Source organism: Sarcophilus harrisii, chromosome 2 (genome assembly GCF_902635505.1).
Source record: "Sarcophilus harrisii chromosome 2, mSarHar1.11, whole genome shotgun sequence".
NCBI classification, from domain to species: domain Eukaryota; kingdom Metazoa; phylum Chordata; class Mammalia; order Dasyuromorphia; family Dasyuridae; genus Sarcophilus; species Sarcophilus harrisii.
This window is the reverse complement of record NC_045427.1, coordinates 41919668-41945494: the sequence shown is the minus strand read 5'-3', so window position 1 is coordinate 41945494 and position 25827 is coordinate 41919668. Positions and strand designations below refer to the sequence as shown.

General features: G+C 45.4%; 1 protein-coding gene across 1 annotated transcript in view; it reads left to right on the top strand.

Moving 5' to 3' along the window:
- The window catches only part of ZFHX3 (zinc finger homeobox 3), a 282114-nt gene extending 257368 nt beyond the window's left edge, over positions 1-24746 (top strand). Inside the window, 4 exon segments of the mRNA XM_031950073.1 lie at positions 2263-2365; positions 3916-6073; positions 6075-9379; positions 22378-24746. Of these exon segments, the coding sequence (XP_031805933.1) occupies positions 2263-2365; positions 3916-6073; positions 6075-9379; positions 22378-24260 (7449 nt within the window). The 3' untranslated portion in view covers positions 24261-24746.
- The last annotated feature ends 1081 nt before the right edge of the window (positions 24747-25827 follow it).

The following is a 25827-nucleotide window of genomic DNA, read 5'->3' as shown; positions in this document are numbered from 1 at the left end:
TCAGCGCCTGTCATTTGGTGTCTGGCTCTCCCACAACACGATAGGTGTCTCTCACTGTGATATAGCTTCTTGGTGCCCATAAAGTCATTATCTGTCCTCTCTTCAAATGTTTAGCATTTCAGCTATAACCTAAAGGGAGATCTTGATGTTGCAGTGAATGTCAGCAACAATTTGGAGAATAGCTTGGGTCTCCCAAAAAACCGATTGCAATTAATACATTGAATACCCACATTAATCTAGGTATTGTCCAAGTTTGGAAGATGCAAGCATGTAGTGATTGGATTAGGACAACATTTGGGATTTTGTTGCCATTAGGAGTTCCTTGATAAGGAAACTCCTTCTCCCACTTGAGATCAGGACTTTTCCTGCAACTTGTAGAGTTATCTAGGGCAGAATTGTAAAGTTCAAGTAAAAATGAGGCCATTGGAACTATACAGAAAGATTCCTGCCAAAACATATGGACCTTGAAAACCCACACATTTACATTATCTGTATTCTGTTATATTTTTATTTATTCTGTCCAACATTTCCTGATTGTGGTTTTGGTTTTTGTCTTTGTTTTGCTGAGGCAATTGGGGTTAAGTGACTTGCCCAGGATCACACAGCTAGGAAGTGTTAAGTGTCTGAGACCAGATTTGAAGTCAGGTCCTCCTGACTTCAGGGCTAGGGCTCTATCCACTGCCCAATCTAGCTGCCCCTCCTTATTATGTTTTAATCCAGGGCATTTGATTAACACTTCAGGTCAGAGATTAAGTGAATTGGCTAAGATCATATGACCAGTTTTTGTCAAAGGCAGATTTGAATCCAGGTCATCCTGACTTCAAAGCTCACTCTACTGTCTTCTCTCTTGTAGAGATAACATTGTTGAAACATTTACTCTAGCAAACGTTATTCCTACTAAATGGTTATGGGTGACAAATAAAGTAGATGATGATTATTTCACTTATTCTTCATCTTCAAAATATTTTTATATTTAGAATACATAAGTATAAATTTCAAGTTATTTTCATTTTTATAAAATAGGAATGCATATCTATTTTACATGTTGATAAAATATATAAATGTAAAACTTTCTATTTTGTATGTTTTATTTTACATACATATAAAAATAATCTCGTATGTCCTTATTTCTAGTTCTTGTAGAAACGGCTAGAAAGTTTTCCAGTTACATTAGAAAAGTTTATTAATGTACTACGAACCCCCACTTGAATTTTGTTATATGACAGCAGGCAAAAAGGTAAGGAAACCTGGTGTGTAATCACTCCTGCAAGTCAAATTGGGCATCTCTCCTTTCAGAAGTAGAGAATTTGAGTTCTTAGGTTGGATATTGTTGTGAGGCGAGGTGGTTCTCAACCCCAGGTACCAAATTAGTAGGCCCTTGTTTAGGTGGGTAGTGTGTAGCACGGTGGTGGGAAAGGCCGAAGCACAGAGAGGAGCCGGATGCAGAATAGGGGCTTTTTGTGATCCAGGCCAGTTGAGTGAGCGTTGAAGGCCATTGGCTGATGGCGGGGTCAGGTCCTCCCCTGCCGGCGATATTCCACGGGGCTGGCTCGGCGGCCACATCAGATGCTGCCTTCTGATGTCTTCTGCCCATGGTAGCCCCTCAAGAAGAAATCCTTGACTTGAGTGAGGCATGGGGACTGTTCCTGTTCTCTTGATCTGAGTGCATAAAGGGTTACAAAACGTTGTTTTCCTGGAAAATCTGCCAACTTGTCTGCCTGTCCTCATCCTTCCTTTGTTCCCTTTTCTTCTTATTCTTACCCTTTCCTTCCCTCTCTTATTCCCCTCCTTTCTTGCCTGAATACATTTTGAAAACAGTACTACAATGCTCCCTGCTTCAAGATTACAGTGTACTTTACTAGGTATGATTTAATTAGGCCCCTTATTATGTTTTCAGCAGCTTAAGGTGGGCCTTTCAACTTATCTACCTAATTGGCTGCACAAGAAGTTTCACAACCCATGACAAAACATTGTCAGTGATCAAAGTCAAAATTCTGCATAAAGGAAAAATATTAATAATAAGATTATTCTTCAAGTGTGCACTGCTAATTATGTCCAGAATGTAACCGTAGAAACACTTTTGACTGATGCAAGCTTTGTCTAATAAACAGGAATCTTCAGTGAGCTATGAAAAGTGACACCTCCGCCTTCACACTGGGGAAGGCTAATTTTGCTTATTAGAGAATTTTTCAACATCTTCCCGTTTTGTTTCCCCTTCCTCCCCATTTGACTCTCTTCATTTCTCTGTCTTTCCTGACTCAGGTGACAACCCCTGAAATGATGATGCCCAGCAGCATGTTTCTCCCGGCCGCTGTTCCAGACCGAGATGGGAGCTCCAACCCAGAGGAGGCGGGAAAGCAGCCTGGTCAGTTACCTCGCTCTGGACTGCAGAGAATTAACCTAAAAGCAAATCCTAGGCCCAGAAAGCACCCTTGAACTTTGGAGGATCCAAACAGGGGTCCACAGAGAGCTACCGCCTGAGGAAATGGAGGATCGTGTTGGCTGTCTTTAGCCTTTGACGTTATCTGTCTCTCACATTTGGCATTTGTTTATACTTTATTCATATTCATCTAAAAATAGACAGACAGTGGAATTTTTGTATCCTCCTCTGCTTAAACGGATGTGATCCGCTTTGTGACCCGAGCGTTTTGAAATATAAAGCAAAGGATCTGTAGGGACCCACTGCATATGTGAGTAGCTCTTATAAGCAGTATCAAGTGGACCAAGTAGCCTCACATCTGAAATTCAGTAATGAAACTCTCAGCTTGGTAGCATCAAGAAATTGGGTGTCTTTTTTCAGGAGGAATTATTCTTTATAGAACAATGGACTATGTGAAATGACTTTGGAGTCATAGACTCGGTCCCATCCTGCTTACAGATTCAGTTTTACTTCTTGGGGTGAAGAATAGAGGGTCTCTACAGATGTCTTTCTTGTAGAAGTTTAAACTGCTCTTTCCTGGATGTGGGTATCTCCCGCTCTGGGACTAAGGAATGATCTTTACTTATCTATGCTGTCCATGTTTTACCTCTCAGGAGAGCCAAATAGATTCTAAATTGTCTCATTTAAGAGTCAAACCTAATGAAGGAACTCACCGCAATCAAAACATCTAAGAATGTCACAGCACCACCAGCCAACCTTGCCCTGCCTAATGCAGAAAGACACTGAGATTTTTTAAGATAGTGAGGATGTTTGTAGATGTTACCATCCCCAAGATGCAATAAGAAATGATTCTTTCAGAATGATTCCCTGTTCTATTGTAGATACTTAGAGAATTGTTTTCTGAGAATAGATGACTTGATCATACATTATTATGGACAGAGAAAAAATTCAACAAGCAGATTTGAACCAAAAGTAGGAGTAGCTTATACAATACCATCTAGTTTATAGATGGGCAGATTTTTTCCCTTAAAAGAGAGAAATAACACAGTCAAACATTTTCAGTTTGAAGAGAATTATGTGCCAAACCCAATATGATCTGACTTGAGTTTTTTTAAGAATCAATGTTATTTTTTTTCCCTTTGAAAGTTTTCTGGGACTTATATGGAAAAAAAGAGATCCAGGCCAAAATGAGTAGCTATTTCGGGCCCAAGAAAATAAAGATTTTCTTCGGTATGCCTTCAACTTCTGGATCGATTATTAGATTTATCTTAAATTTATCCTAGATTTATGTTAAAGATCTGTTGTAAAGTATAACTTTGACCCTGCATCTATTTGTATCTTGCTTTATAAGATGTTTTGCTTGGAAAGTATTAAAACCACATTTTTAAGAAGATTTGCTCTCTCAGACTGGCTGCCTCCCCCTTTCCTTGATCATGTTGCATTAATAAGCTGTTATCACAGTGGAAAACCCTTGCTGACATTTCTTAACATTTTTTTTTCACTTCTCTTTGGATTTTTTTTTTTATATTTTTCAGAAACCTCAGAGGATCTGAGGAAGAGCGTCCTGCCACCAGAAAGCACAGAACACAGTGGAGAGCTGAAACCCTCCCCCGCTGACCCAAGCTCGGCACGGGAGGAATCGGGCTTCCTGTGCTGGAAGAAAGGATGCAACCAAGTCTTCAAAACCTCTTCAGCTCTTCAAACGCATTTCAATGAGGTCCACGCCAAGAGGCCTCAGCTGCCCGTGTCCGACCGCCACGTGTACAAGTACCGCTGCAATCAGTGCAGCCTGGCCTTCAAGACGGTGGAGAAGCTTCAGCTCCACTCGCAGTACCACGTCATCAGGGCGGCCACCATGTGCTGCCTCTGCCAACGCAGTTTTCGGACTTTCCAGGCCTTGAAAAAGCACCTCGAGACCAGCCACCTGGAGCTGAGCGAGGCGGACATCCAGCAGCTGTACAGCGGCCTCCTGGTCAATGGCGACCTGCTGGCCATGGGTGACCCGTCCTTGGCGGAAGATCACACCATCATCGTGGAGGAGGACAAGGAGGAGGAGAGTGACCTGGAGGATAAGCAGAGCCCCACGGGCAGCGATTCTGGGTCGGTCCAAGAGGATTCAGGCTCAGAACCAAAGAGGGCTCTTCCTTTCAGAAAAGGCCCAAATTTCACAATGGAGAAGTTTCTGGATCCTTCCCGCCCTTACAAATGTACGGTCTGCAAGGAGTCTTTTACCCAAAAGAACATTCTCTTGGTTCACTATAACTCGGTCTCCCATCTGCACAAGTTAAAGAGAGCCCTCCAGGAGTCGGCCACTGGCCAGCCAGAGCCCACCAGCAGTCCCGACAACAAGCCCTTTAAGTGTAACACCTGCAACGTGGCCTATAGCCAGAGTTCCACTCTGGAGATCCACATGAGGTCCGTGCTGCATCAGACCAAGGCCCGAGCAGCCAAGCTGGAGGCCGCAGGGGGCAGTGGGGCCAGCAACGGCACCGGCAGCAGCAACAGCCTCCCTCTGGGAGCTTCGGCCCCGAGTCCCGTGAACACGAGCGGGAGCAGCAGCGCCTTCCCCGCCGCCAGCTCGGGCAGCGCCGGCACGGCCCCAGGCGCCGGCCTGCTCAGCCAGGCCCCGGGCGACAGCGTGGGGGGGATGCCGCCCCTCGGGAACCCTGCGACCTCTGGCATCACCTCCCCTTCAGAGCCCAAGGAGGTCAACCGCAAGAAGCTGGCAGATATGATTGCCTCCAGGCAGCAGCAGCAGCAGCAGCAGCAGCAACAGCAGCAGCAGCAGCAGGCCCAGACGCTGGCACAGGCCCAGGCCCAGGTTCAGGCGCACCTGCAGCAGGAGCTGCAGCAGCAGGCGGCCCTCATCCAGTCCCAGCTTTTCAACCCCGCCCTGCTGCCCCACTTCCCCATGACCACAGAGACCTTGCTCCAGTTGCAGCAGCAGCAGCATCTCCTCTTCCCCTTCTACATCCCCAGCGCCGAGTTCCAGCTCAACCCAGACGTGAGCCTGCCCGTCACAAGCGGGGCCAGCCTGATGCTGACCGGGACCGGCCCCAGCCTGCTGGAGGACTTGAAGGCTCAGGTGCAGATCCCCCAGCAGAGCCACCAGCAGATCCTGCAGCAGCCGCCGCAGCCGCAGGGCCAGCTCTCGCTGTCGCAGCCACACGCTGGCCTCCTGCCGCAGGGCCAGCACCCAGAGAAGAAGAGCAAATCCGTGGTCGTCAAGGAAAAAGACAAAGAGTGTCAGAGGGAGGGCGCAGAGAGAGGTGAGGGGGGCGCCGGCCCCAAGGAATCCCATCCAGACCCCTCCAAGCCCAAAGACAAGAAAGACTTCGCGCCCGGAGCTGGCGCTGAAGCCGCGATGCTCCCCCCGCGCATCGCCTCAGACGCCAGGGGCAACGCCACTAAGGCCTTGCTGGAGAACTTTGGCTTTGAGCTGGTCATCCAGTACAACGAGAATAAGCAGAAAGTGCAGAAGAAGAGTGGCAAGGCGGAGCCGGGAGACAGCCTGGAGAAGCTGGAATGCGACTCATGCGGCAAGCTCTTCTCCAACATCCTGATCCTGAAGAGTCACCAAGAGCACGTGCACCAACATTACTTTCCCTTTAAGCAGCTGGAGAGGTTCGCCAAGCAGTACCGCGAGCACTACGATAAGCTGTACCCACTGAGACCCCAGACTCCGGAGCCGCCGCCCCCCCCCCCCCCCCCCCCCGCCGCTCCCCACGGCGCCGCCCCAGCCGGCCTCCACCCCAACTCTCCCCACGCCTGCTCCTCCCATCACTTCTCCCACCATTGCCCCGGCCCAGCCCTCCGTGCCGCTCACACAGCTCTCCATGCCCATGGAGCTGCCCATCTTCTCGCCGCTCATGATGCAAACCATGCCCCTGCAGACATTGCCAGCCCAGTTGCCCCCTCAGCTCGGTCCGGTCGACCCTCTGCCCGCCGACCTGGCTCAGCTTTACCAGCATCAGCTCAACCCCAGCCTGCTCCAGCAGCAGAACAAGAGGCCCCGCACCAGAATCACTGACGACCAGCTCCGCGTCCTCCGGCAGTATTTTGACATCAACAACTCCCCCAGTGAGGAACAGATCAAAGAGATGGCCGACAAGTCTGGATTGCCGCAGAAGGTGATCAAGCATTGGTTCAGAAATACCCTGTTCAAGGAGCGCCAGCGCAACAAGGACTCGCCCTACAACTTCAGCAACCCCCCCATCACGAGTCTGGAAGAACTCAAGATCGACTCACGGCCGCCTTCGCCGGAGCCCCAGAAGCACGAGTACTGGGGGAGCAAGAGGTCGTCCAGGACGCGCTTCACCGACTACCAGCTGAGAGTCCTGCAGGATTTCTTCGACGCCAATGCTTACCCGAAGGACGACGAGTTTGAGCAGCTTTCCAATTTACTGAACCTGCCCACCCGAGTCATCGTGGTCTGGTTTCAGAACGCCCGACAGAAGGCCAGGAAGAATTACGAAAACCAGGGAGAGGGCAAAGACGGGGAAAGGCGCGAGCTTACCAATGACAGGTATATCCGAACGAGCAATTTAAACTACCAGTGCAAAAAATGTAACTTAGTCTTTCAACGTATTTTTGATCTCATTAAGCATCAGAAAAAGCTGTGTTACAAAGATGAGGACGAGGACGGGCAGGACGATAGCCAAAACGAGGACTCTATGGACGCCATGGAGCTTCTGACTCCAACCAGTTCCTCCTGCAGCACCCCGATGCCCTCCCAGGCCTACGGGGCCCCGGCCTCGGCGGCCAACGCGTCGGCTTCAACCTTTTTGCAGCTCAGCGCGGAGGCCGAGGAAGCCTCCGCCTTCGGCTCCAAAATAGAAGCTACAGACGAGAAACCAAAGCAGCCCGAACCTCCCGGTGCACAGCCAAACCAAACCCAAGAGAAGCAAGTACAGCCAAAGCACGAGTCTCAGCCGCCACCGCCGGCGGACCAGCCGGACCAGAAGGGCAACGCCGCCCCGCCGAAGAACCCCGCGCTGCCCTCCCCGGCCCTGCAGCAGCCGCCCCAGCAGGCGCCACCCGCGTGCTCCCTGCCCCAGTCGAGCCCCAGCCCGTCCTCGCAGCTCTCCCACCTGTCTCTCAAGCCCCTCCACACCTCCACGCCGCAGCAGCTGGCCAACCTCCCTCCCCAGCTCATCCCCTATCAGTGCGACCAGTGCAAGCTGGCCTTCCCCTCCTTCGAGCACTGGCAAGAGCATCAGCAGCTCCACTTCCTGAGTGCACAAAACCAGTTCATCCACCCACAGTTTCTGGACAGGACGCTGGACATGCCTTTCATGCTGTTCGACCCCAGTAACCCACTGCTCGCGAGCCAGCTGCTGTCCGGGGCCCTGCCCCAGGTGCCGGCAAGCTCGGCCACGTCCCCTTCCACGCCCACCTCCACCATGAACACTCTGAAGAGGAAGCTGGAGGAGAAAGCCAGCGCCAGCCCCGGGGAGAATGACAGTGGGACTGGGGGAGAGGAGCCTCAAAGAGATAAGCGCCTACGGACGACCATCACCCCCGAGCAACTGGAGATCCTCTACCAGAAGTACCTGCTGGACTCCAACCCCACCCGGAAGATGCTGGATCACATTGCACATGAAGTGGGCCTGAAAAAGCGGGTGGTGCAGGTCTGGTTTCAGAACACCCGAGCTCGGGAAAGGAAAGGGCAGTTTCGGGCCGTGGGCCCTGCCCAGGCCCACAGGCGGTGCCCCTTCTGCCGGGCGCTCTTCAAAGCCAAGACTGCCCTGGAGGCCCACATCCGCTCCCGCCACTGGCACGAGGCCAAAAGAGCTGGCTACAATTTGACTCTGTCAGCGATGCTGTTGGACTGTGATGGCGGCATACAGATGAAAGGAGACATTTTTGACGGGAGCGGCTTTTCCCACTTGCCACCCGGCGGCAGCGATGGCCAGGGGGTGCCCCTCTCGCCGGTGAGTAAAACCATGGAGCTGTCCCCCAGAACCCTGCTCAGCCCTTCCTCCATCAAAGTGGAAGGAATAGAAGACTTCGAAAGTCCCTCCATGTCCTCAGTCAATCTCAGCTTTGACCAAACCAAGCTGGACAACGACGACTGCTCCTCTGTCAACACGGCCATCACAGACACCACCACGGGAGACGAAGGCAACGCCGACAATGACAGCGCCACGGGGATAGCCACTGAAACCAAGTCGTCGTCAGCGCCCAGCGAGGGGCTGACCAAAGCCGCCATGATGGCCATGTCCGAGTACGAAGATCGCTTGTCTTCCGGCCTGGTCAGCCCGGCTCCTAGCTTTTACAGCAAGGAGTATGACAACGAAGGCACGGTGGACTACAGCGAGACGTCCAGCCTGGCCGATCCCTGCTCCCCGAGCCCCGGGGCCAGCGGCTCGGCCAGCAAATCCGGGGACAGCGGAGACCGGCCGGGCCAGAAACGGTTTCGGACTCAGATGACCAACCTTCAGCTGAAAGTCCTCAAGTCGTGCTTTAATGACTACAGGACGCCGACCATGCTGGAGTGCGAGGTCCTGGGCAATGACATTGGACTGCCAAAGAGAGTCGTTCAGGTCTGGTTCCAGAACGCCCGAGCAAAGGAAAAGAAGTCCAAGCTAAGCATGGCCAAGCATTTCGGTATCAACCAAACAAGCTACGAGGGACCCAAAACAGAGTGCACTTTGTGTGGCATCAAGTACAGCGCCCGGCTGTCTGTACGTGACCATATCTTTTCTCAGCAGCATATCTCCAAAGTGAAAGACACCATCGGGAGCCAGCTGGACAAGGAGAAAGAGTACTTTGACCCGGCCACCGTCCGCCAGCTGATGGCTCAGCAAGAGCTGGATCGGATCAAAAAGGCCAACGAAGTCCTTGGGCTGGCAGCTCAGCAACCTGGGATGTTCGACAACCCTCCTCTTCAAGCTCTTAACCTCCCCACTGCTTATCCTGCGTTACAGGGCATCCCCCCAGTGTTGCTCCCTGGCCTCAACAGCCCGTCTCTGCCGAGCTTCACTCCATCCAACACAGGTGGGTTCTGGTGCGATCTGAGGGCTCCCTCGTTCCCTCCCGGCCTTCCCCAAACTCTCCTGTTGGGATGGCTGCTCGGCACCCTTGGGGTGGGTGGCAGGGTAGGGGAGCTTTCTGACACTGCTCCTTTACTGGGACCGAGGGCATTCGGGCCTGGTGCAGCGCTCTCTCTTCGGGCCCTTGGGTTGCTAGCTCTGCCCAAATGTTTCTCGGCCATGAAAGACCCCGGTTATTATTGGCCCATAGATTCCTAAGCAATCTGGAGAATTTAAGTGATTTCCCTCTCCTGTAGTCCCGAGCCTTTTTTGCAGCCAACTGAAGAATGTCCCACCCCGGGAAGAATCTCTTGTTTAATACAGTCCCTTGCTTCTCAGTCTGACACTGTGGCTGCCATCTTAGAGGCTGTCAAAAATCCTCTTCTTTAAGACTGATTTGCATTGTGACCAAACGTCTTATGTTAGTGGAGGTCGTGAGACATTTCGCATCTTCTTGTAACATGGAACTTACTGAATGAATGTCCCCTGAAGGTAACCTTTAGAGATGTTTTGTCCCCTGTGGGGAGAGTCCTCCTTCCTTTTCACCATCCTTCTCTCTTCTTGCTTCGTAAGAAAACATAGAATCTGGAATGGGAAGGATCACAGGGGCGGGCTAGTTTGACCCCCACCTGAACAGGAATGCTCCATACAACCCACCCCACAAAGGGTCTATCTGGTCTTGGCTCAGAGAGCTCCTGCAGAGAGGAACCCACCACCTCCTACTGCATTTGGGGGTAGCTTTAGCTGTCAGGGTTTACCCTTCTCAGTGGGTGTGGGTACGATGGGTGTGTCATAGGCTCCCTTGGCAAAATGATGATTTTAAACACATAAAATAAAATCCTCAGAAATACAAAGGAAACCAAGAGTATTAAGATCCCAGGTACAAAAGTTGATGTTCACATTTAGAACACATTTAGGTACCACTTTAACTAGCGCCTTTAGCTCTCTGCCTTCTAGAGTCAGACAGGAGAAATCTGATCTGTCTTCAATGTGACAGCCTTTCAGATACCTGAAGATGTTTGTAATTTCTCCCTGAGTCTTATCTTCTTCAAGATAAATGTCCCCACTTTGTTGGAACAATCCTTACCAGGCCACTCTCCTGATATTCTGGAGGTGGTCATTGTCCTCCCCGGAATGGGGTGGCCACATGTGGACATGGGATACTGGGGGTCTGATCCAAACAGACTTAGGTACAGAGGGGTAGTCTCCCTCCCCACCTTTTAAAAACGATTCCTCTTTTTAGCTTTTCTGACTCCCAACTCACACTGAGATGAGTAGAGATCTTTTCAGATCAACTAACCAAACCTCCCTGCCACTGTACTTACAAAGTAGATTTTTGTTTTTTTAAATGTAAAACCAACTCTGTTGAATCAGGAAGACTTGAATTCAGGTCTTCCCCATGCATTTCCTGGCTGGCCTTTGTAGGCTTGCCTCTTTGCCTTCACTGCCCCCAGGCAACCAAATAACTTCCAAATGGCATCTTTGGGGAAGTTTGACTCAGGGGTCAGATCCCAGATTCAGACCCATGCTTTCCTCCTCCACACTGGCGATTAATACAGTACTTGGGACATAGTAAGTGCTTAAGAAATGTTAGGTGACTGACTAACCCACACCGTAGTGCTTTCCATTACATTTCCCTCATGTGTCTGAACTTTGTCACTTGAATTTATCTCAATATACAATGCTGCACTGCCCACATGCTACCTTATACCTCTTCTTTTCTTTTTGAATGATTGATGTACAAGATACCCTTCGGACCTTAATGTCCCAGTCATGAGTTTCATCTCACCGACACCCAGTGTTAGATGTAAGATCAGACAAATTTGCTTCCTTGCCTTAAGATTTAGCTGTCTCTCTCTCCCCCTCTCCTTGGTCTCCCTCTCTCTCTTTGTATGTACTGGGTGCCTAGAAGCAGATGCTTTTGGATTACATTCACCTTTCTTTTTAAATCAAACTTTGTGTACTTATGTATAGATATCCAAGTTCATGAGTTTTATTATTAGTTCCTCCCTTGATTGCTGGTCATTCCTACTGCTATTCTGGATATACTATAGTTTTGTTTTGTTTTTTTAATTCCTTTTTTGCCCCTCCCTTCCTTGCCAGTTGTAAGACTTTTTGATTTGATTTGAAGGATTCTAGGCAATCACTTTCTTGCCAGACCTTGTTAGGTACTTTCTGTCCCTTTCTAGCAGCCAGTTACTGCTATATTCTAAACAGTGCCTAGAACGCACAATTCCACTCTCAGGTACCATCTTCTTTTTAAAAATTTTTTTTAACAATAATAGTTCTTTATTTTTCAACATACATGCAAAAATAATTTTCCACATTCACTCTTGTAAAACCTGTGTTCCAAATTTTTCTCCCTCCCTCCTCATCGAATCCCTCCCTAGACAGCAAGTAATACAATATAGATTAAACATGTGCAATTCTTCTAAACATTTCCACAGTTAGCGTGCTGCACAAGAAAATCTAATCAAAAGAGGAAAAAAAGGAGAAAGGAGAAAAAAGCAAACAATAACAACAAAGGTGAAAATACTATGTTGTGTTCCACATTCAATCCCCATAGTGTCCTTCCTCTAGATACATATGGTTCTCTCCATCATGTCTATTGGAAAAGGCCCGAATCACCTCATTGTTGAAAAGAGCCATGTCTATCAGAGTTGATCATCACATCTCTTGTTATTGTTATGTACAATGTTCTTTTGGTTCTGTTCACTTCACTTAATATCAGTTCATCAGATATTCCCTATCTGAAAACGGTCTACTGATCGTTTCTTGTAGAAAAATAATATTCTATTACATTCCAAATCAGGGTACCATCTTCTTAACCAGCTATTTACGTGCAAATTTGTCCTTGCCTTTGATCAGCCGCAATGTTGAAAACATCATTTGTGCCCCTAAGATCTTCCATTTCTTGCCAAAGATTGAGTCATCTTGAGTAACTCTTTTAGATTGCTCCTGTCATCGTTGGTTGCACCCATGTGAATCACCAGAAGCATCTGTAGTCATCTAATTTGACACATTTGTTCACCATTATTTTAGTGGATCTATGATTTCATTAATGAGCAGGGTCATCCCTTCCTCATCTAGCAGTAGTCATCACAACCTTCTTCTGTATTTATCATTAACAATTCTTGGTCTTCCATAGAGGATCTCCCCGACATATGAGAAGCCTTCATCCTTATCTTTTTAATAGTCTATGACAACACTCGTTATTTCTCCTTGCTCAGCCCATCTCTCTTCCTGGTCATGTATACCTTGGATAGATCTAGGATGCCATTCACAAGCTCCTTCATTTTGGGTGAAATGCTATACCCGACCAACATAAGCCATGTGTTTACTTGCAATTTTTGATTGATCTGAAATTACAAGTGGATGACAATAATCTTCCATAACTTGCAGGCATAGTGCATCGGCTATTGGCACTGGAAAAAATGTTTTTTTCTGTCAGATGATAGCATATAATTATTGAAAGCACAGTTATGTTGATTGCATCCAAATGCAATCTTGCTCTCTTGTCCCTTTTTCATTCTAGATCTAGTTCTATCTATCATCTGTACTATCTTTCCAAGGATGTGTATTGTTAGGCTGAGTAATTAGCTATCCAGCTATCTAATTATCATAATGTATGACACAGATATTATTTATCTACTTGGTTTTTCCTATGTGGATAGCTAGGGTGATTTCTTAAATAACTTGTGAATCTGATGGGATATCATCTATAGACAAGATGATCTGAAAAACTTTTAGAATCACAATGAACTCCTCTTTGTCAGTTGACAAACATTTACTACGCATTTATTGAATGCCAGATCCCCTGCAAAGTACTGGAAATACAAAGAAAAACAAAAGATAATCTCTCTTCTCAAGGAGTTCACAGTCTCACGAGGGAGACGTTAATAACTGTGCAAAGAAAATTCAGATAGGATAGACTCTGAACATGATATCCTCCATGATGCTGAGAAATGCCTTTGGCAAGCCGTTTTCCTATTTAATACCTTACTTGAAATTAATTATAGAGAAAAACAAGGAGTAGTGTAAGGAATGTTCATGAGTCAAGAGAGACCTCAGTTCAAATCCCACCCCTGACACTTACTAGCTGTATGGCCATGGGCAAAGCATGTCATCACTCTTAGCTTCAATTTCCTCATCTATAAAATAAGGATAATATTTTTAATAGTACCTGTCTCATCAATTTATTATGAAGATAAAATAAACTAATTTAGATAAATATTGATTTCTAGACCTATGTAGATATATATGTATGCATTTATTTTTTTAACAAATGCATATCTAGAGATAAAGATTTAGATAGATAGTACTTTGGAAAATGTATAATATATTTACCATATATATGCTATTAATAATTGGCATTCCACAATCATCATCTTCATTACAATATAACAATCTAATACTTTACAAGTATTCTTTCATTTTACCTTCACAACAATCCTAGGAAGTAGGCGGTATTATGATCCCTAGTTTTCAGTTGAAACTGAAGCCAACAGAGATTTAAGTGTCTTGCCCAGGATCACCTATTTCAGTGTAAGCTACTATAATCAAAGGACAGTTGAAGTTCTCTCTGTTGTTTCATCTAAGGAGGAATTGTGGATGATCTTAAGCCATGAATGAGAGACCTCTTATTAAAGGAGAGCTTTTAGAACCAGGTTTTCTAGTCAAATGATGTTTCTTATGGCAATGGAAAAACAATAAGCAATGGGGTCTTTTATTCTCTCTACCTCTTAGTCACTTGTTTAACAAGTGGAATTGGTCATGTCTAACAAGGGAATAGGTCATCTTTGGATTAAATCTAGCAAAGTTTTAAATGGCATATAAACCCAGGTTTCCTTTCCTGCCTCAAAAAATAAAAATTAAAAATACTCCAAATGAAGTAAAAAGAGGAGCCTGAATGAAAAGAATGAATGAATGAATGAATGAATGAATGAATGAAAAGAAGAGCCTACCAAGTCATACCCACAGGAAGAAAATAAAATAGCAGAGGGCTACTCTATCACTACCCTGCTTTATTTAATCTGTATTTGATGCTCTTACTCTCACTCTGTACCCACATTATAGACTCTGGGATGATCATATAGTTGTCTGGAACAAACAGCAGGTAGGACAGATCCCACCCTTCCCCAAAAGTATTCTCCCATTACCCAATTATTCTGCCATTATCCCTGCTTCATTCTGAACTATGTGCCTGCTTCTGTCGCCACTGCTTCAGATTCCATGTAGTAATGACTGCAGAGGCAGGAATCTATGAAGTTTAATAGTAAGTAAGCCTTGAAAATCTGTCCAGCACATCCACCACCCTGCACCTCGCCCTTTCTGCTCACAGGGCCATGCACAGGTTGTATTGGGAGGTGCTTAGAGTTAGTGAGAAGATAATATATCTGCTAAACCTAAGAGCTATTATAACAGAAGACACATCCACGCTTACCCAAGGCCCTTCACTGGCAATATCATATCATCTATTATAGGCTTTTGGGAGTTTCCTTTTGGCATCAATTCAGCCAGACTTCTCCTACCTCTCAACAGGTGGAAATTCAGTGAATAGTTCACCCAATAATGGAAAAAAATAGAGAAACTGGGGAAATGAGCAAGCAAAGAGAAACTCCTCATATGGTGCCAGTGTGGTTGAAAGACCTAATAAGGGGAATAAGCATTTTTCAAGTACCTACTATGTGCCAAGCACTGTGCTAAACACTTAATAAATGTTACATCATTTTGATCCAATCCTAAGAGAAAGATACTATTATCACCGCCATTTTACAGTTAGTCAACTGAGCAGACAAAATTTAAGTGACATACCAGAATCATATGGCTCGTGACTTGAGAACTCTTGATGCCAGGCCTAGAACTCAGTACTTCTAATAGAGACAATTGAAGAGGTAAGGAGTAAAATTAGTGCTCCTGATTTTTAAAAATCATGAGACTAGATGTCTTAGAACATATACCAGAAATCCTTAACAAAACAATGGATGCTCTTGGGAGTTAAGGGAAATAAATGGATGAAATAGAAATAAAAAAGTAAGTGGCACAAGAAACAGAGTTAAACACCAAAATTGGAAGAGCATATATTAATCTACTATCAAAACCAATCAGCCTGGAAAATAAGGCCCAAAGAAATTGACTTAATAGTCACCAGGTTCATAACAGAGAATTTTGAAACAAAAATTCTGAATATCATATTTCAAGAAATTGAAAATAATTGCCCTAGAAATGTTGGAACCAGAGGACAAAAGTACACTACTACAGATCCCATAACACTGCCAGAGAGAAACATTACATATAACATGCTCAGAAATGCAAATGTCATGCTTAAGCATTCCCAGATAGAAGAAAAATATTATAAGCAGCTGGTAAGAATTCGATTACATTGTGTCAGTAATGACAAAGGAAAGGAAATATTATAATATTGTATACCAAAAATCAAAGGAATATGGCTTTTCCTTAGGAATCCTGCAAATTACATGGAGAAAAAAATTGCTTTTAACAGTTAATTTTCAAACATTCCTGTTGAGAAAACCAGAGTTCAGCAAAGTTTTCAAAAGGCAAACCAACAGGTGAAAGATGAGAAACATGTGAACTTCATCCCAGAAAGCTTTTCAAAAGAAGCAACTTCCATTTATTCCCCCTAGAAAATATGGAAAGTATAAATTAGACCACAAATCAGTAAGCATATGCCAAATTGCCTCCTCGTCAAACTGTCCACACGATATAACATTTTGTAGAGATATGAAATGAGTGTAATCATCAAAGGTAGCTAAAAATATGCTTTATTTTTGCTTGGTATTATTCATTTGTTTTAATGGTCAACAAATAAAATAGTGCCCTCTTTCAGAATAACATTAGGCTAAGAACTTTTGAGAAATCTGGAAATGGGGGGAGGGGGGTAGGAAGAAGAGTTTTTTGGTGATTGTGATCAGGAAAGGCCCATCATATATTACTGAATGGCCTCATAGTTAGAGCAACTACTTATAAGAGGTCACAATTTTCATTCAGGAATGCCAGAGGCTTTCATTGTGATCTTGATTATTATTTATTTTATGACTCCAGTCAGAACCACAGAATTTGAATGAGAAAATCCCTTCATTTTATAGATAAATTGCAATCCAGATAATAAAAGCAGCTTGCCTTGGTGCATACCGGAAGCACCTGGCAGTTGTCTTAAACCTAAAGATTTTTCCCTTACAGTAAGCTGCCCCATGAGAGAACCTGGCAAAAGATATCACTAAATAGTATAAGATCCGTACAAAATAAGTGGTATGAGCTGGCACTTGCAGAATTTGCAAGAGGTATTTATAGAATTTGTAGAAAAGAGATTGGGATGATTTCCAGTGGCCCAGGAAATTTACCCTGGGCCTTGGAGCATAACTGGGAACTAAGGAACAAAAAATATTTATTTAATCACCTGGGACATTTACATTGAAACTGAGGAAAAATCAGTGTTTGCTTTTTTGTTTGTTGGGGCAGTCTGCCCCAAGCTTCTGTTCTAGGCCCTCTTTACCACCCCCTTCCTCAGTCTCGGTCTGTGCCTTCTCCATCCTCTAGGCAGGTTACCATTCAGTGTGTAAGCCCTGCCCTAGGCTCATCCCTAATCTCAAACATCTGGATGTCTCCAGTGATACAGTTCCAACAGTAACTCGGACTCTTGGTGTGCAGAACAGAGCTCTTCTTCCCAGGCTCACTGCCCTGTTCCTAACCTCCCTGACTCAGGGAACTCCTGTCCTTGTGGTTACCTAGATGGGCAGCCTGGCTTGTGTCTGCTGGCTCTGCCTCCCTCATCCCATCCAGTAACTGCCAGGATTCTGTTTACCCGCCATCTCTAATATCTGTTCCCTTCTCATTGCCCTCCCTGGGATTGATTCCTCAGTTCAGGCCCCCTCCCCTCTTAGCAGAACTGTTTGTTCAATAATCTCCTTGTTGGTCTTCATGGCTCAAATCTCTTCCACTTCCAATTCCTTCTTTGAATGGATGCCAAGTGGTGCTCTATAAGTGCAGGTCTGATATCGTGAAGCTCCAATGGTTCCCGGTGGTCTGTAAGATTTTTAGTAATTATAGCTAAGGTATATACCACTTTAAGGTTTTGCAAAGCACTTGAAAAAAATGATTTCATTTGATTTTCATTTACAACAACCCCGAAAAGGTTTTGCAAATGAGGAAAACAAACAGAAATTAAATCACTGGCCCAGGGTCACACAGCTAGTAGGTATCTGGAACAGGACAGAATTTGAACTCGGATCTTCCTAATTCCAGGCCCAGCACTTTGGGCACCATGGTGCCACCTAGTTATTTGGCATTTAAAGCATTTCACCATCTGACTCCAGCTTACTATTCTGTGCCTTGTCCCCATATCTGGAAGGCACCCCCCTCTAAAGCCCAGCCCTCACCGAGCTGTTATTGCCACTCTTTCCCCCCACCAAAAGAATTCCCTCATATTTATTTTGCATTGTTTTATAATTCTTGAAGTGCTTGTAGTGTTTCCCCCGATAACAACGCAAGCTGTTTTCAAAGGAATGGAATGGTACTTTTGTTTTGATTTTTGTATCAGCATCAGGTATCCAGCATATAATAGGTGCTTAATAAATGCTTGATGATTTTTTTTTTTTTAGTAATTTGCCAAGTATAAAACAATTGTCCAGCAATTAAAACTACAACATGTAGGAAAATGGGCACTCCTGCATAATCAGATACATTCTTAGGCAGCCTAAAGTACTGATACATACTATTGGAATCATATATAATGAGTATCATAAGAACTAATAATATCAATCCTTCGAGAATAATAAATGTTTGACTGTGGACAAGTCACCTAACTTTTATGAATCACATTCTCCTCATCTGCAAAGTGTAGACAGTAGCATGCAGAGGGTTATTGTGGAACTTCAAGGCCATGAAGCACACAAATGATAAAGTGCTAGTTCTTCCTTTTATTCTTCACATATGCCCCTTTTAAGTGGAATCGATAGTTTAGGACAGCTTGACCCTGACTTTCACACCTTCACCGTCCATTAAAATTGTCATCTCATTCACTTGTCTTTTCTAATGACTCCAGCCAGTGACTGCCTGCATACATAATACACATCTATCCTGGCAAAGTAGAGTATGTAGAGTTATGACAAAGTATGGTATGGTATTTATTTTTAATATGCTAAAATTAAATTTGGGGGAAAAAAAAGGAAAATCATCTGCAGAAGCCTGCCTTTTTCCTTGTCATGTGTTCAGACACAGGATGCCCTTGATACGTGTGGACACCATTCTCATAAAGATTTTATAGAGATGAGAAAATAGGAATATAGGTCAATAGTTGCTAATATCTTCCTAATAGCTTCTTTTTAATAATAATGTCATCTCTGGTCTCTTTGTTCTTTTAGACTCTTCCTTTCTTTGATATATCAAGAAACTTGATCCACAAATACCTTGAAAACCATTACCTCGGGCATAGATTTTTCCCCCATATATTTAAGTAGGGCTAACCACTCTTTACCCTATTTTCATCCTCTCTTCTTAAGGCACTCAAATGGAGTGATCCAAGTATCGTCAATAGTAAAAGTAGATTACTAACAGAATGGTAGAAAATCTGTTCAATTTGATGTCTTTCCTAGATCTATTGTCCAGGTCATTTGTTTTTCCAATGAGATATTTCATATTATCTTCTACTTTTTTTTTCAATCTTTTGGTTTTGTTGTATTGTTTCTTGATTTCTCATAATCATTTGCTTTCACTTTCTCAATTTTTCCCCCCTGAGGCAATTGAGGTCAAGTGACTTGCCCAGGGTCACACAGCTAGGAAGTGTTAAGTGTCTAAGGTCACATCTGAACTCAAGTCCTCTTGAATTTAGGGCTGGTGCTCTATCCACGGTGCCACCCAGCTGTTCCTCAATTCTGATTTTTAAGAAGTTATTTTCTTCGGTGAGTTTTTGTACCACCTTTTCCATTTGCTCAATTCTGCTTTTAAAGGAGGTTTTTGTTTTGTTTTGTTTTTTTCTTCCCTCAGTCAATTTTATGCTTTTTCCATTTGGCCAATTCTGCTTTTTTTTTAAGACATTCTTCTTCTCTTAGACTTTTGGTATCTCTTACCATTTGACCTAGTCTGTTTAAGAGGTTATTTCTTCAGTATTTTTTTGTTTCCTTTACCAAGTATTGTGTCTTTTTTCAAGATTTTTCTTGCATCCCTTTCATTTCTCTGATTTCCCTTCTACCTTTCTTGTTTGTCAAAATCACTTTTGAGCTCTTTCATGGCCGGGGATCAATTCATATTTTTTCTTGGAGGTTTTGATTGTTAGTTACCACTTTGACTTTGTTATTTTCTTCTGAGTGTGTTTTGAGCTTCCTTGTCATCATAATAACTTTCTGTGGTCAGAATGGTTTTCTGTGGTTTGTTCATTTCTCCAGTCTATTTCTTGACTTTTATGTTAAAGTAGGACCCTGCTTCCAGGATTGAGAACACACTGTCCCAACTTTCAGGGAGTTTATGTGGCTGAGATCCTTCTGATCTCTGATCTTTTTTTACTATAAGTTTTCAGCTCTTCCAAGGTGATATGATCTAAGAAGTTCATTTACTATTCTCCTGGCCTGGCTCTCTGAGTGACCATAAGCATTCTTTTCAACACTAGAATTGTGATGAGGATCCTTGCTTCACTGTCAGCTCCAATGTGCTAGTGCTCTTCCTTGTCCTAGGACTACCATTCAGGACTGTGATTTGATCCAAGTATGGGCAAAGCAACAGAGTTCTGTCCCCAGGGCCAGCAAAAAGACAACCGTATTCTCTTTCTTACCTATTGTTCAACCCCTTTACTCTCTGTGGTCTGAGAGTTCTGAAAGTAACTGCTGCTGATTCACTGACTCCCAAGGCCTGCTTCTGATTTTGGAGGGCTCCTGGACTGTGCTCCACGTGCAACAGAGCTTTCCTGGGGAGTTTCTAAATTGTCTTTGACTGGAAAATTATTCTACTCACTTGCCCTTTTGTGAGTTTTGCCATTTCAAGCATGGTTTTATGGCAAGATTTTTAAAGGGTTTGGAGAAGTTTGGAGGGGAGAACCGAGGTAAATCATTGACTTTTCTTTGCCATCTTGGCTCCGACATTGTGTATTTATAACCGCTTATTGGGTATTTTAGAAAAATAAATTCCTGTCTTCCTTTCCTCATTCCTCTCTTCCCTTATCCTTAAAATATCAGGTCTTAACCTAGGGTCTATAAACCTATTTTTGTAATATTTTTCATAACTGGGATTCCATATAATTAGTTTCTTCGATAATCTTATACATGTTTATTTTATGAATTGAAATACATAATTCCAAGAAGTCTACAGATTTCATTCACCGGACTTCCTACAGGAGGGGTTGGGGACTTCTAGAAACTTTAAGGGCCCAGCTTTAGAGAAGTGCAGTTCTAGCCAGATTCTTTAACAAGGCCAGTTGTGTCGGACAAAGGCAAGCCAATTAGAAGACTATTAATGTTCCCCTCTATTTGTCTTCTTTCCCCTACTGTCTCTGCTTCTCTCCTCCCTTCACTATACCTTTCATTCCCTTTCTGATGCCCAGATCTCTGCTAGCTGGAAGTAGAGCTCTTGCTCTACAACTTAGTACTGCCCAGGATGAATCAGCATGGCTCACTGAGGCAGTTGGAGAGAGGAAGGAATACTTTGGGGTAGAGATAAAAAGGAAACTTGTCCAATGGAATCGTTTAGCCCCGTGGCAAGGGAATAGAAATCAGGGTCAAGTTCCAGCAGGGCAGGCCCTAAGGTTACTTAAAGCAAGTAACCTTAGAACTCCTCATAGGCACATGTGGCCTTTGGGATTTCGCTGGAAGAGTTTTACCCCGAGGATAAATTTCTGCTTTTTAAGGAAAGGCTATCTTTCAGATTGGTCTCATCTGTAATATTGTGTCTTCTAATGCTGGCATCATCTCAAGTGTTCTTCCCAATTCTTCTGCCAAACCTCCGACCAGAAGTTGGGTTTGGAGTAAAAGTACTTGGGTCTGGAATTGCAAACTGGCCCTTATTCCTGATGGTCTGAATTCTCCAGTGACCTATTTAAATCGATGAGACAGGTCAAGGGCAGGATCCGTTTTTCCTGGATTGCATTGTTCTGTTTCCATTCTCCAGTCCTTCCTGTCACTGGCTCCCAATTTCAGCAGCAGTATTGGGGGATCAAGGTTAAAGGCTTGCATAGAGCCTCCCACAGTCAGGCTAAAAAGCTGTGTGATGACCACAGGAGTTTCTGGCCTCCTCTCTCTTCCATACTCACCAGCTCATGAGTTTGACCGTGACATCCTGGGGCTGAAATCTCACCATCTTAGTGCCTTGATCCACCCAACAGACCCTTGAAAGCAGCAAGGCTGTGGGCTAGCTAGACCAGTTACAGTGGGACGCCCAGAAGCTAGTGGATCTCACACTCCAGGCAGGCTATTGGGCAGTTGTTTAATTTACTATGTAGTTGATTTGTCTGTAATCCTTCCTTCTGGAAGAGGACCAAAAGAACATCACTTGTTGGAGTCAAATGTGTCCAACTGGCTGCTCAGACCAGTCCGAGCTCAGAGTGCTCCAGCACAAGTCAGGCACAAATGGACCCTGTAAATTGTCAGGTCTTGAGTTTCTTCAGAGCTACTTTAATTCTGCATTGCTGCTGAAGCACAGCGCCTTCTGGGATAAGGGCACCCCCATAGCGGTCCTGTGCTAGGGTCTCCCACTCATGAAATCCATTCTGAGGTAGGAAAGGAAGCAAAGGCTACTTGAGCTGTTAACAGCCTGCCCTTTTCAGGACTAAATGTTGGGACTAAAAGCTATTTTTCTTTGTAACATCCATCAGTGTTCATGGATGGTGGCAGTGAGGGTAGGCAGGCCCCCTGAGGCCTCAGCTTGTACCTTTTGAGACAGACAGCCATCCGTTTGACCCATCTTCTGGTTATTTCCACCCTAGCTCACGGCCTCATTTTATGTTGTCTCCATTTCTTTTAGCTTTAACTTCTCCCAAACCGAACCTGATGGGTCTGCCTGGCACTACGGTCCCTTCACCTGGCCTTCCGACTTCTGGATTACCAAATAAACAGTCGTCAGCCTCGCTGAGCTCCCCGACCCCAGCACAAGCCACGATGGCGATGACCCCGCAACAACCCCCCCAGCCCCAGCAGCAGCAGCCGCCGCCACCGGTGCAGCAGCAGCAGCAGCAGCCACCCCCACAGCAGCAGCAGCAGCCCCCCACGCAGCAGCAGCAGCCACCTCCGCAGCAGCAGCCACCGCCTCTGCAGCAGCAGCAGCAGCAGCAGCAGCAGCAGCAGCAGCAGCAGCAGCAGCAGCGAAAGGACAAGGAAGTAGAGAAAATTAAAGAAAAAGAAAAGGCACATAAAGGGAAAGGGGAGACCCTGGCGGGCCCCAAGAAGGACAAAGGAGAGGCCCCCGCAGCCACCCTCTCTGCCCCGTTACCCACAATGGAGTACGCGGTGGACCCGACCCAGCTGCAGGCCCTGCAGGCAGCCTTGACCTCGGACCCCACCGCTTTGCTCACCAGCCAGTTCCTTCCTTACTTCGTCCCCGGCTTCTCTCCTTACTATGCCCCCCAGATCCCGGGCGCCTTGCAGAGCGGCTACCTGCAGCCCATGTACGGCATGGAGGGCTTGTTCCCTTACAGCCCCGCGCTGTCGCAGGCCCTGATGGGGCTGTCCCCCGGCTCCCTGCTGCAGCAGTATCAGCAATACCAGCAGAGTCTGCAGGAGGCACTGCAGCAGCAGCAGCAACAGCAGCAGCGGCAGCTGCAGCAGCAGCAGCAGCAGCAGCAGCCACCACCGCAGCAGCAGCAGCAGCACCAACCGCAGAAAGTACAGCAGCAGCAGCAAGCGCCCCAGCCGCAGCAGCAGCAGCAGCAGCAGCAGCCGCCCAAAGCAAGCCAAACCCCAGTCCCCCCGGGGGCCGCTTCCCCCGACAAAGACCCTGCCAAAGAATCCCCCAAACAAGAAGAGCAGAAAAGTGCACCCCGTGAGGTGTCCCCCCTCCTGCCGAAACCCCCAGAAGAGCCAGAAGCAGAAAGCAAAAGTGTGGACTCCCTCTCGGACCCCTTCATTGTTCCAAAGGTGCAGTACAAGCTGGTCTGCCGCAAGTGCCAGGCGGGCTTCGGCGACGAGGAGGCGGCCACGAGCCACCTGAAGTCCCTCTGCTTCTTGGGCCAGGCAGCGGCGAGCCTGCAGGAGATGGTGCTCCACGTGCCCACGGGCGGCGGAGGGGGGGCCGGCGGGGGAGCCGGCGGCGGGGGCGGGGCCGGCGGCGGGGGCGGCGGGGGCCCCTACCACTGCCTGGCCTGCGAGAGCACCCTCTGCGGGGACGAGGCGCTGAGTCAACATCTCGAGTCGACCTTGCACAAACACAGAACAATCACGAGAGCAGCAAGAAACGCCAAAGAGCACCCTAGTTTATTACCTCACTCTGCCTGCTTCCCCGGTCCTGGCACCGCATCTACCTCGCAGTCTGCCGCTCACTCAAACGACAGCCCCCCGCCCCCCTCCTCCTCCTCCTCTTCCTCTTCTTCCTCCTCCTCCTCCTCCTCCTCCTCTGCTTCCCCCCACGCCTCCTCCAGAAAGTCTTGGCCTCCAGGGGTCCCTCGGGCTTCGGTTGGGAAGCCCGCTTCTTTTCCTCCTCTCTCCTCATCTTCAACGGTTACCTCAAGTTCATGCAGCACCTCAGGGGTTCAGCCCTCGATGCCAACAGACGACTATTCGGAGGAGTCTGACACGGATCTTAGCCAAAAGTCCGAGGGGCCAGCCAGCCCGGCCGAGGGGCCCCCGGCCCCCAGCTGCCCCCCCCAGGACCCTGGTCTAGCTAGTGTAGGAATGGACCCCTTCAGATTGTAAGCTTTGAAGATGAACAATTTAAAACACAAACACACACACACACACACACACACACAAATGAATTTAAATAAAAAAATTAATAACAAACCAATTTCAAAAATAGACTAACTGCAATTCCAAAGCTTCTAACCAAAAAAAAAAAAAGAAAAAAAAAGAAAAAAAAAAGAAAAAGCGTGGGTTGTTTTCCCATATAACTATCTATGCCGGTGATTTTACATTCTTACCTTTTTTTTTTCTTTTACTATAAAATACCAACTCTGTTACATTTGTCCTTTTGAAGGTACTATTGGTCTGGGAGACAGAAGTCCATAGGGCCTCCTCATTGTCTTTGGAGCTTACACCCCCTTGTATATTGCCCCTTTTCAATAACGCCCCAATTGATAGCACAGCAGAGTCCGGCATGCACTGTATGGGAAAGCAGTCCACCTTGTTACAGTTTTAAATTTCTTGCTATCTTAGCATTCAGATACCAATGGCTTGCTAAAAGAAAAAAGAAATGTAATGTCTTTTTATTCTCAGGTCAATCGCTCACACTTTGTTCTGTTTTCAGAATCATTGTTTTATATATATATATATATATAAATATATATATTTTCTTTTTTTTGTTCCAGAAAAGAATTTTTTTGTTTGTTAATTTAAAAATGGGCAGAAAGTATTCGAGAAAAAAAAAAAAAAAACAATGTGAACTGCTTTAGCTTTCTGGGGATTTTAAGGATAGCTTTTCTGCTGAAGCCAATTTCAAGGGGAAAAGTTAAGCACTCCCACTTTTCAGAAAAAAAAAATAAACACACAAAGAGTGTTGAGGACTTGTAGCTAAAAAAAAAAAATAAGTTTTAAAAAAACTGACTTTCTGTATTTATGATAGATATGACCATTTTTGGTGTTGAGTAGATTGTTGCATTGGAAATGAACTGAAGCAGTATGGTAGATTTAAAAGAAAAAAAAAACTTTTTGTGTACATTTAGCTTTTGTATGGTCCAGCTGACAGCTCCTCATTTGATGTTGTCTTGTTCATTCCTAGCAGATAGATTGCAAAATCCGTTGATTCGCCGAAGCTTTTCTCCCCTTTGTCCCTTTATTCCCCCATCCCCCATCCTGTAATCTTCCACTTAAGGTGGCTGCCTTCATTTCTTAGAGGGTGGCTGCATAATTATTTTATAAAAACTAAAGAAAGAAGTTCAAAGGGTTTTTGGGGTCACTAGGATCCTCACAGAATATTTTTGGTTGGGGAGTTGAAACTTTTTAAGGCGTATACATCCTAGTTACCTATGTCTGTTACCTTCGTGCACTTAGCTTTTATTTTTCTTTCCTCTGTTTTTTTTTTTTCCCCACTTCTTAACTTTCTCCCTTTCTTTATTTGGTAGATGCTTCAAAGATTCTTTTCCTAAAAACAAAAGCATTTATTTCTGTTTATGTAATTGGGCTGCGCACTTTTTTTTTTTCCAAACAAATTTTTGGTTAGGGGTTTGTTTTGGTTTTGGTTTGTTTTGGGTTTTTTTTTTTCCTCTCAGAAAAAAAAAAAAAAAAAGAAATTTCATGCTTTAAATAAAATCCAAAGACATACCCT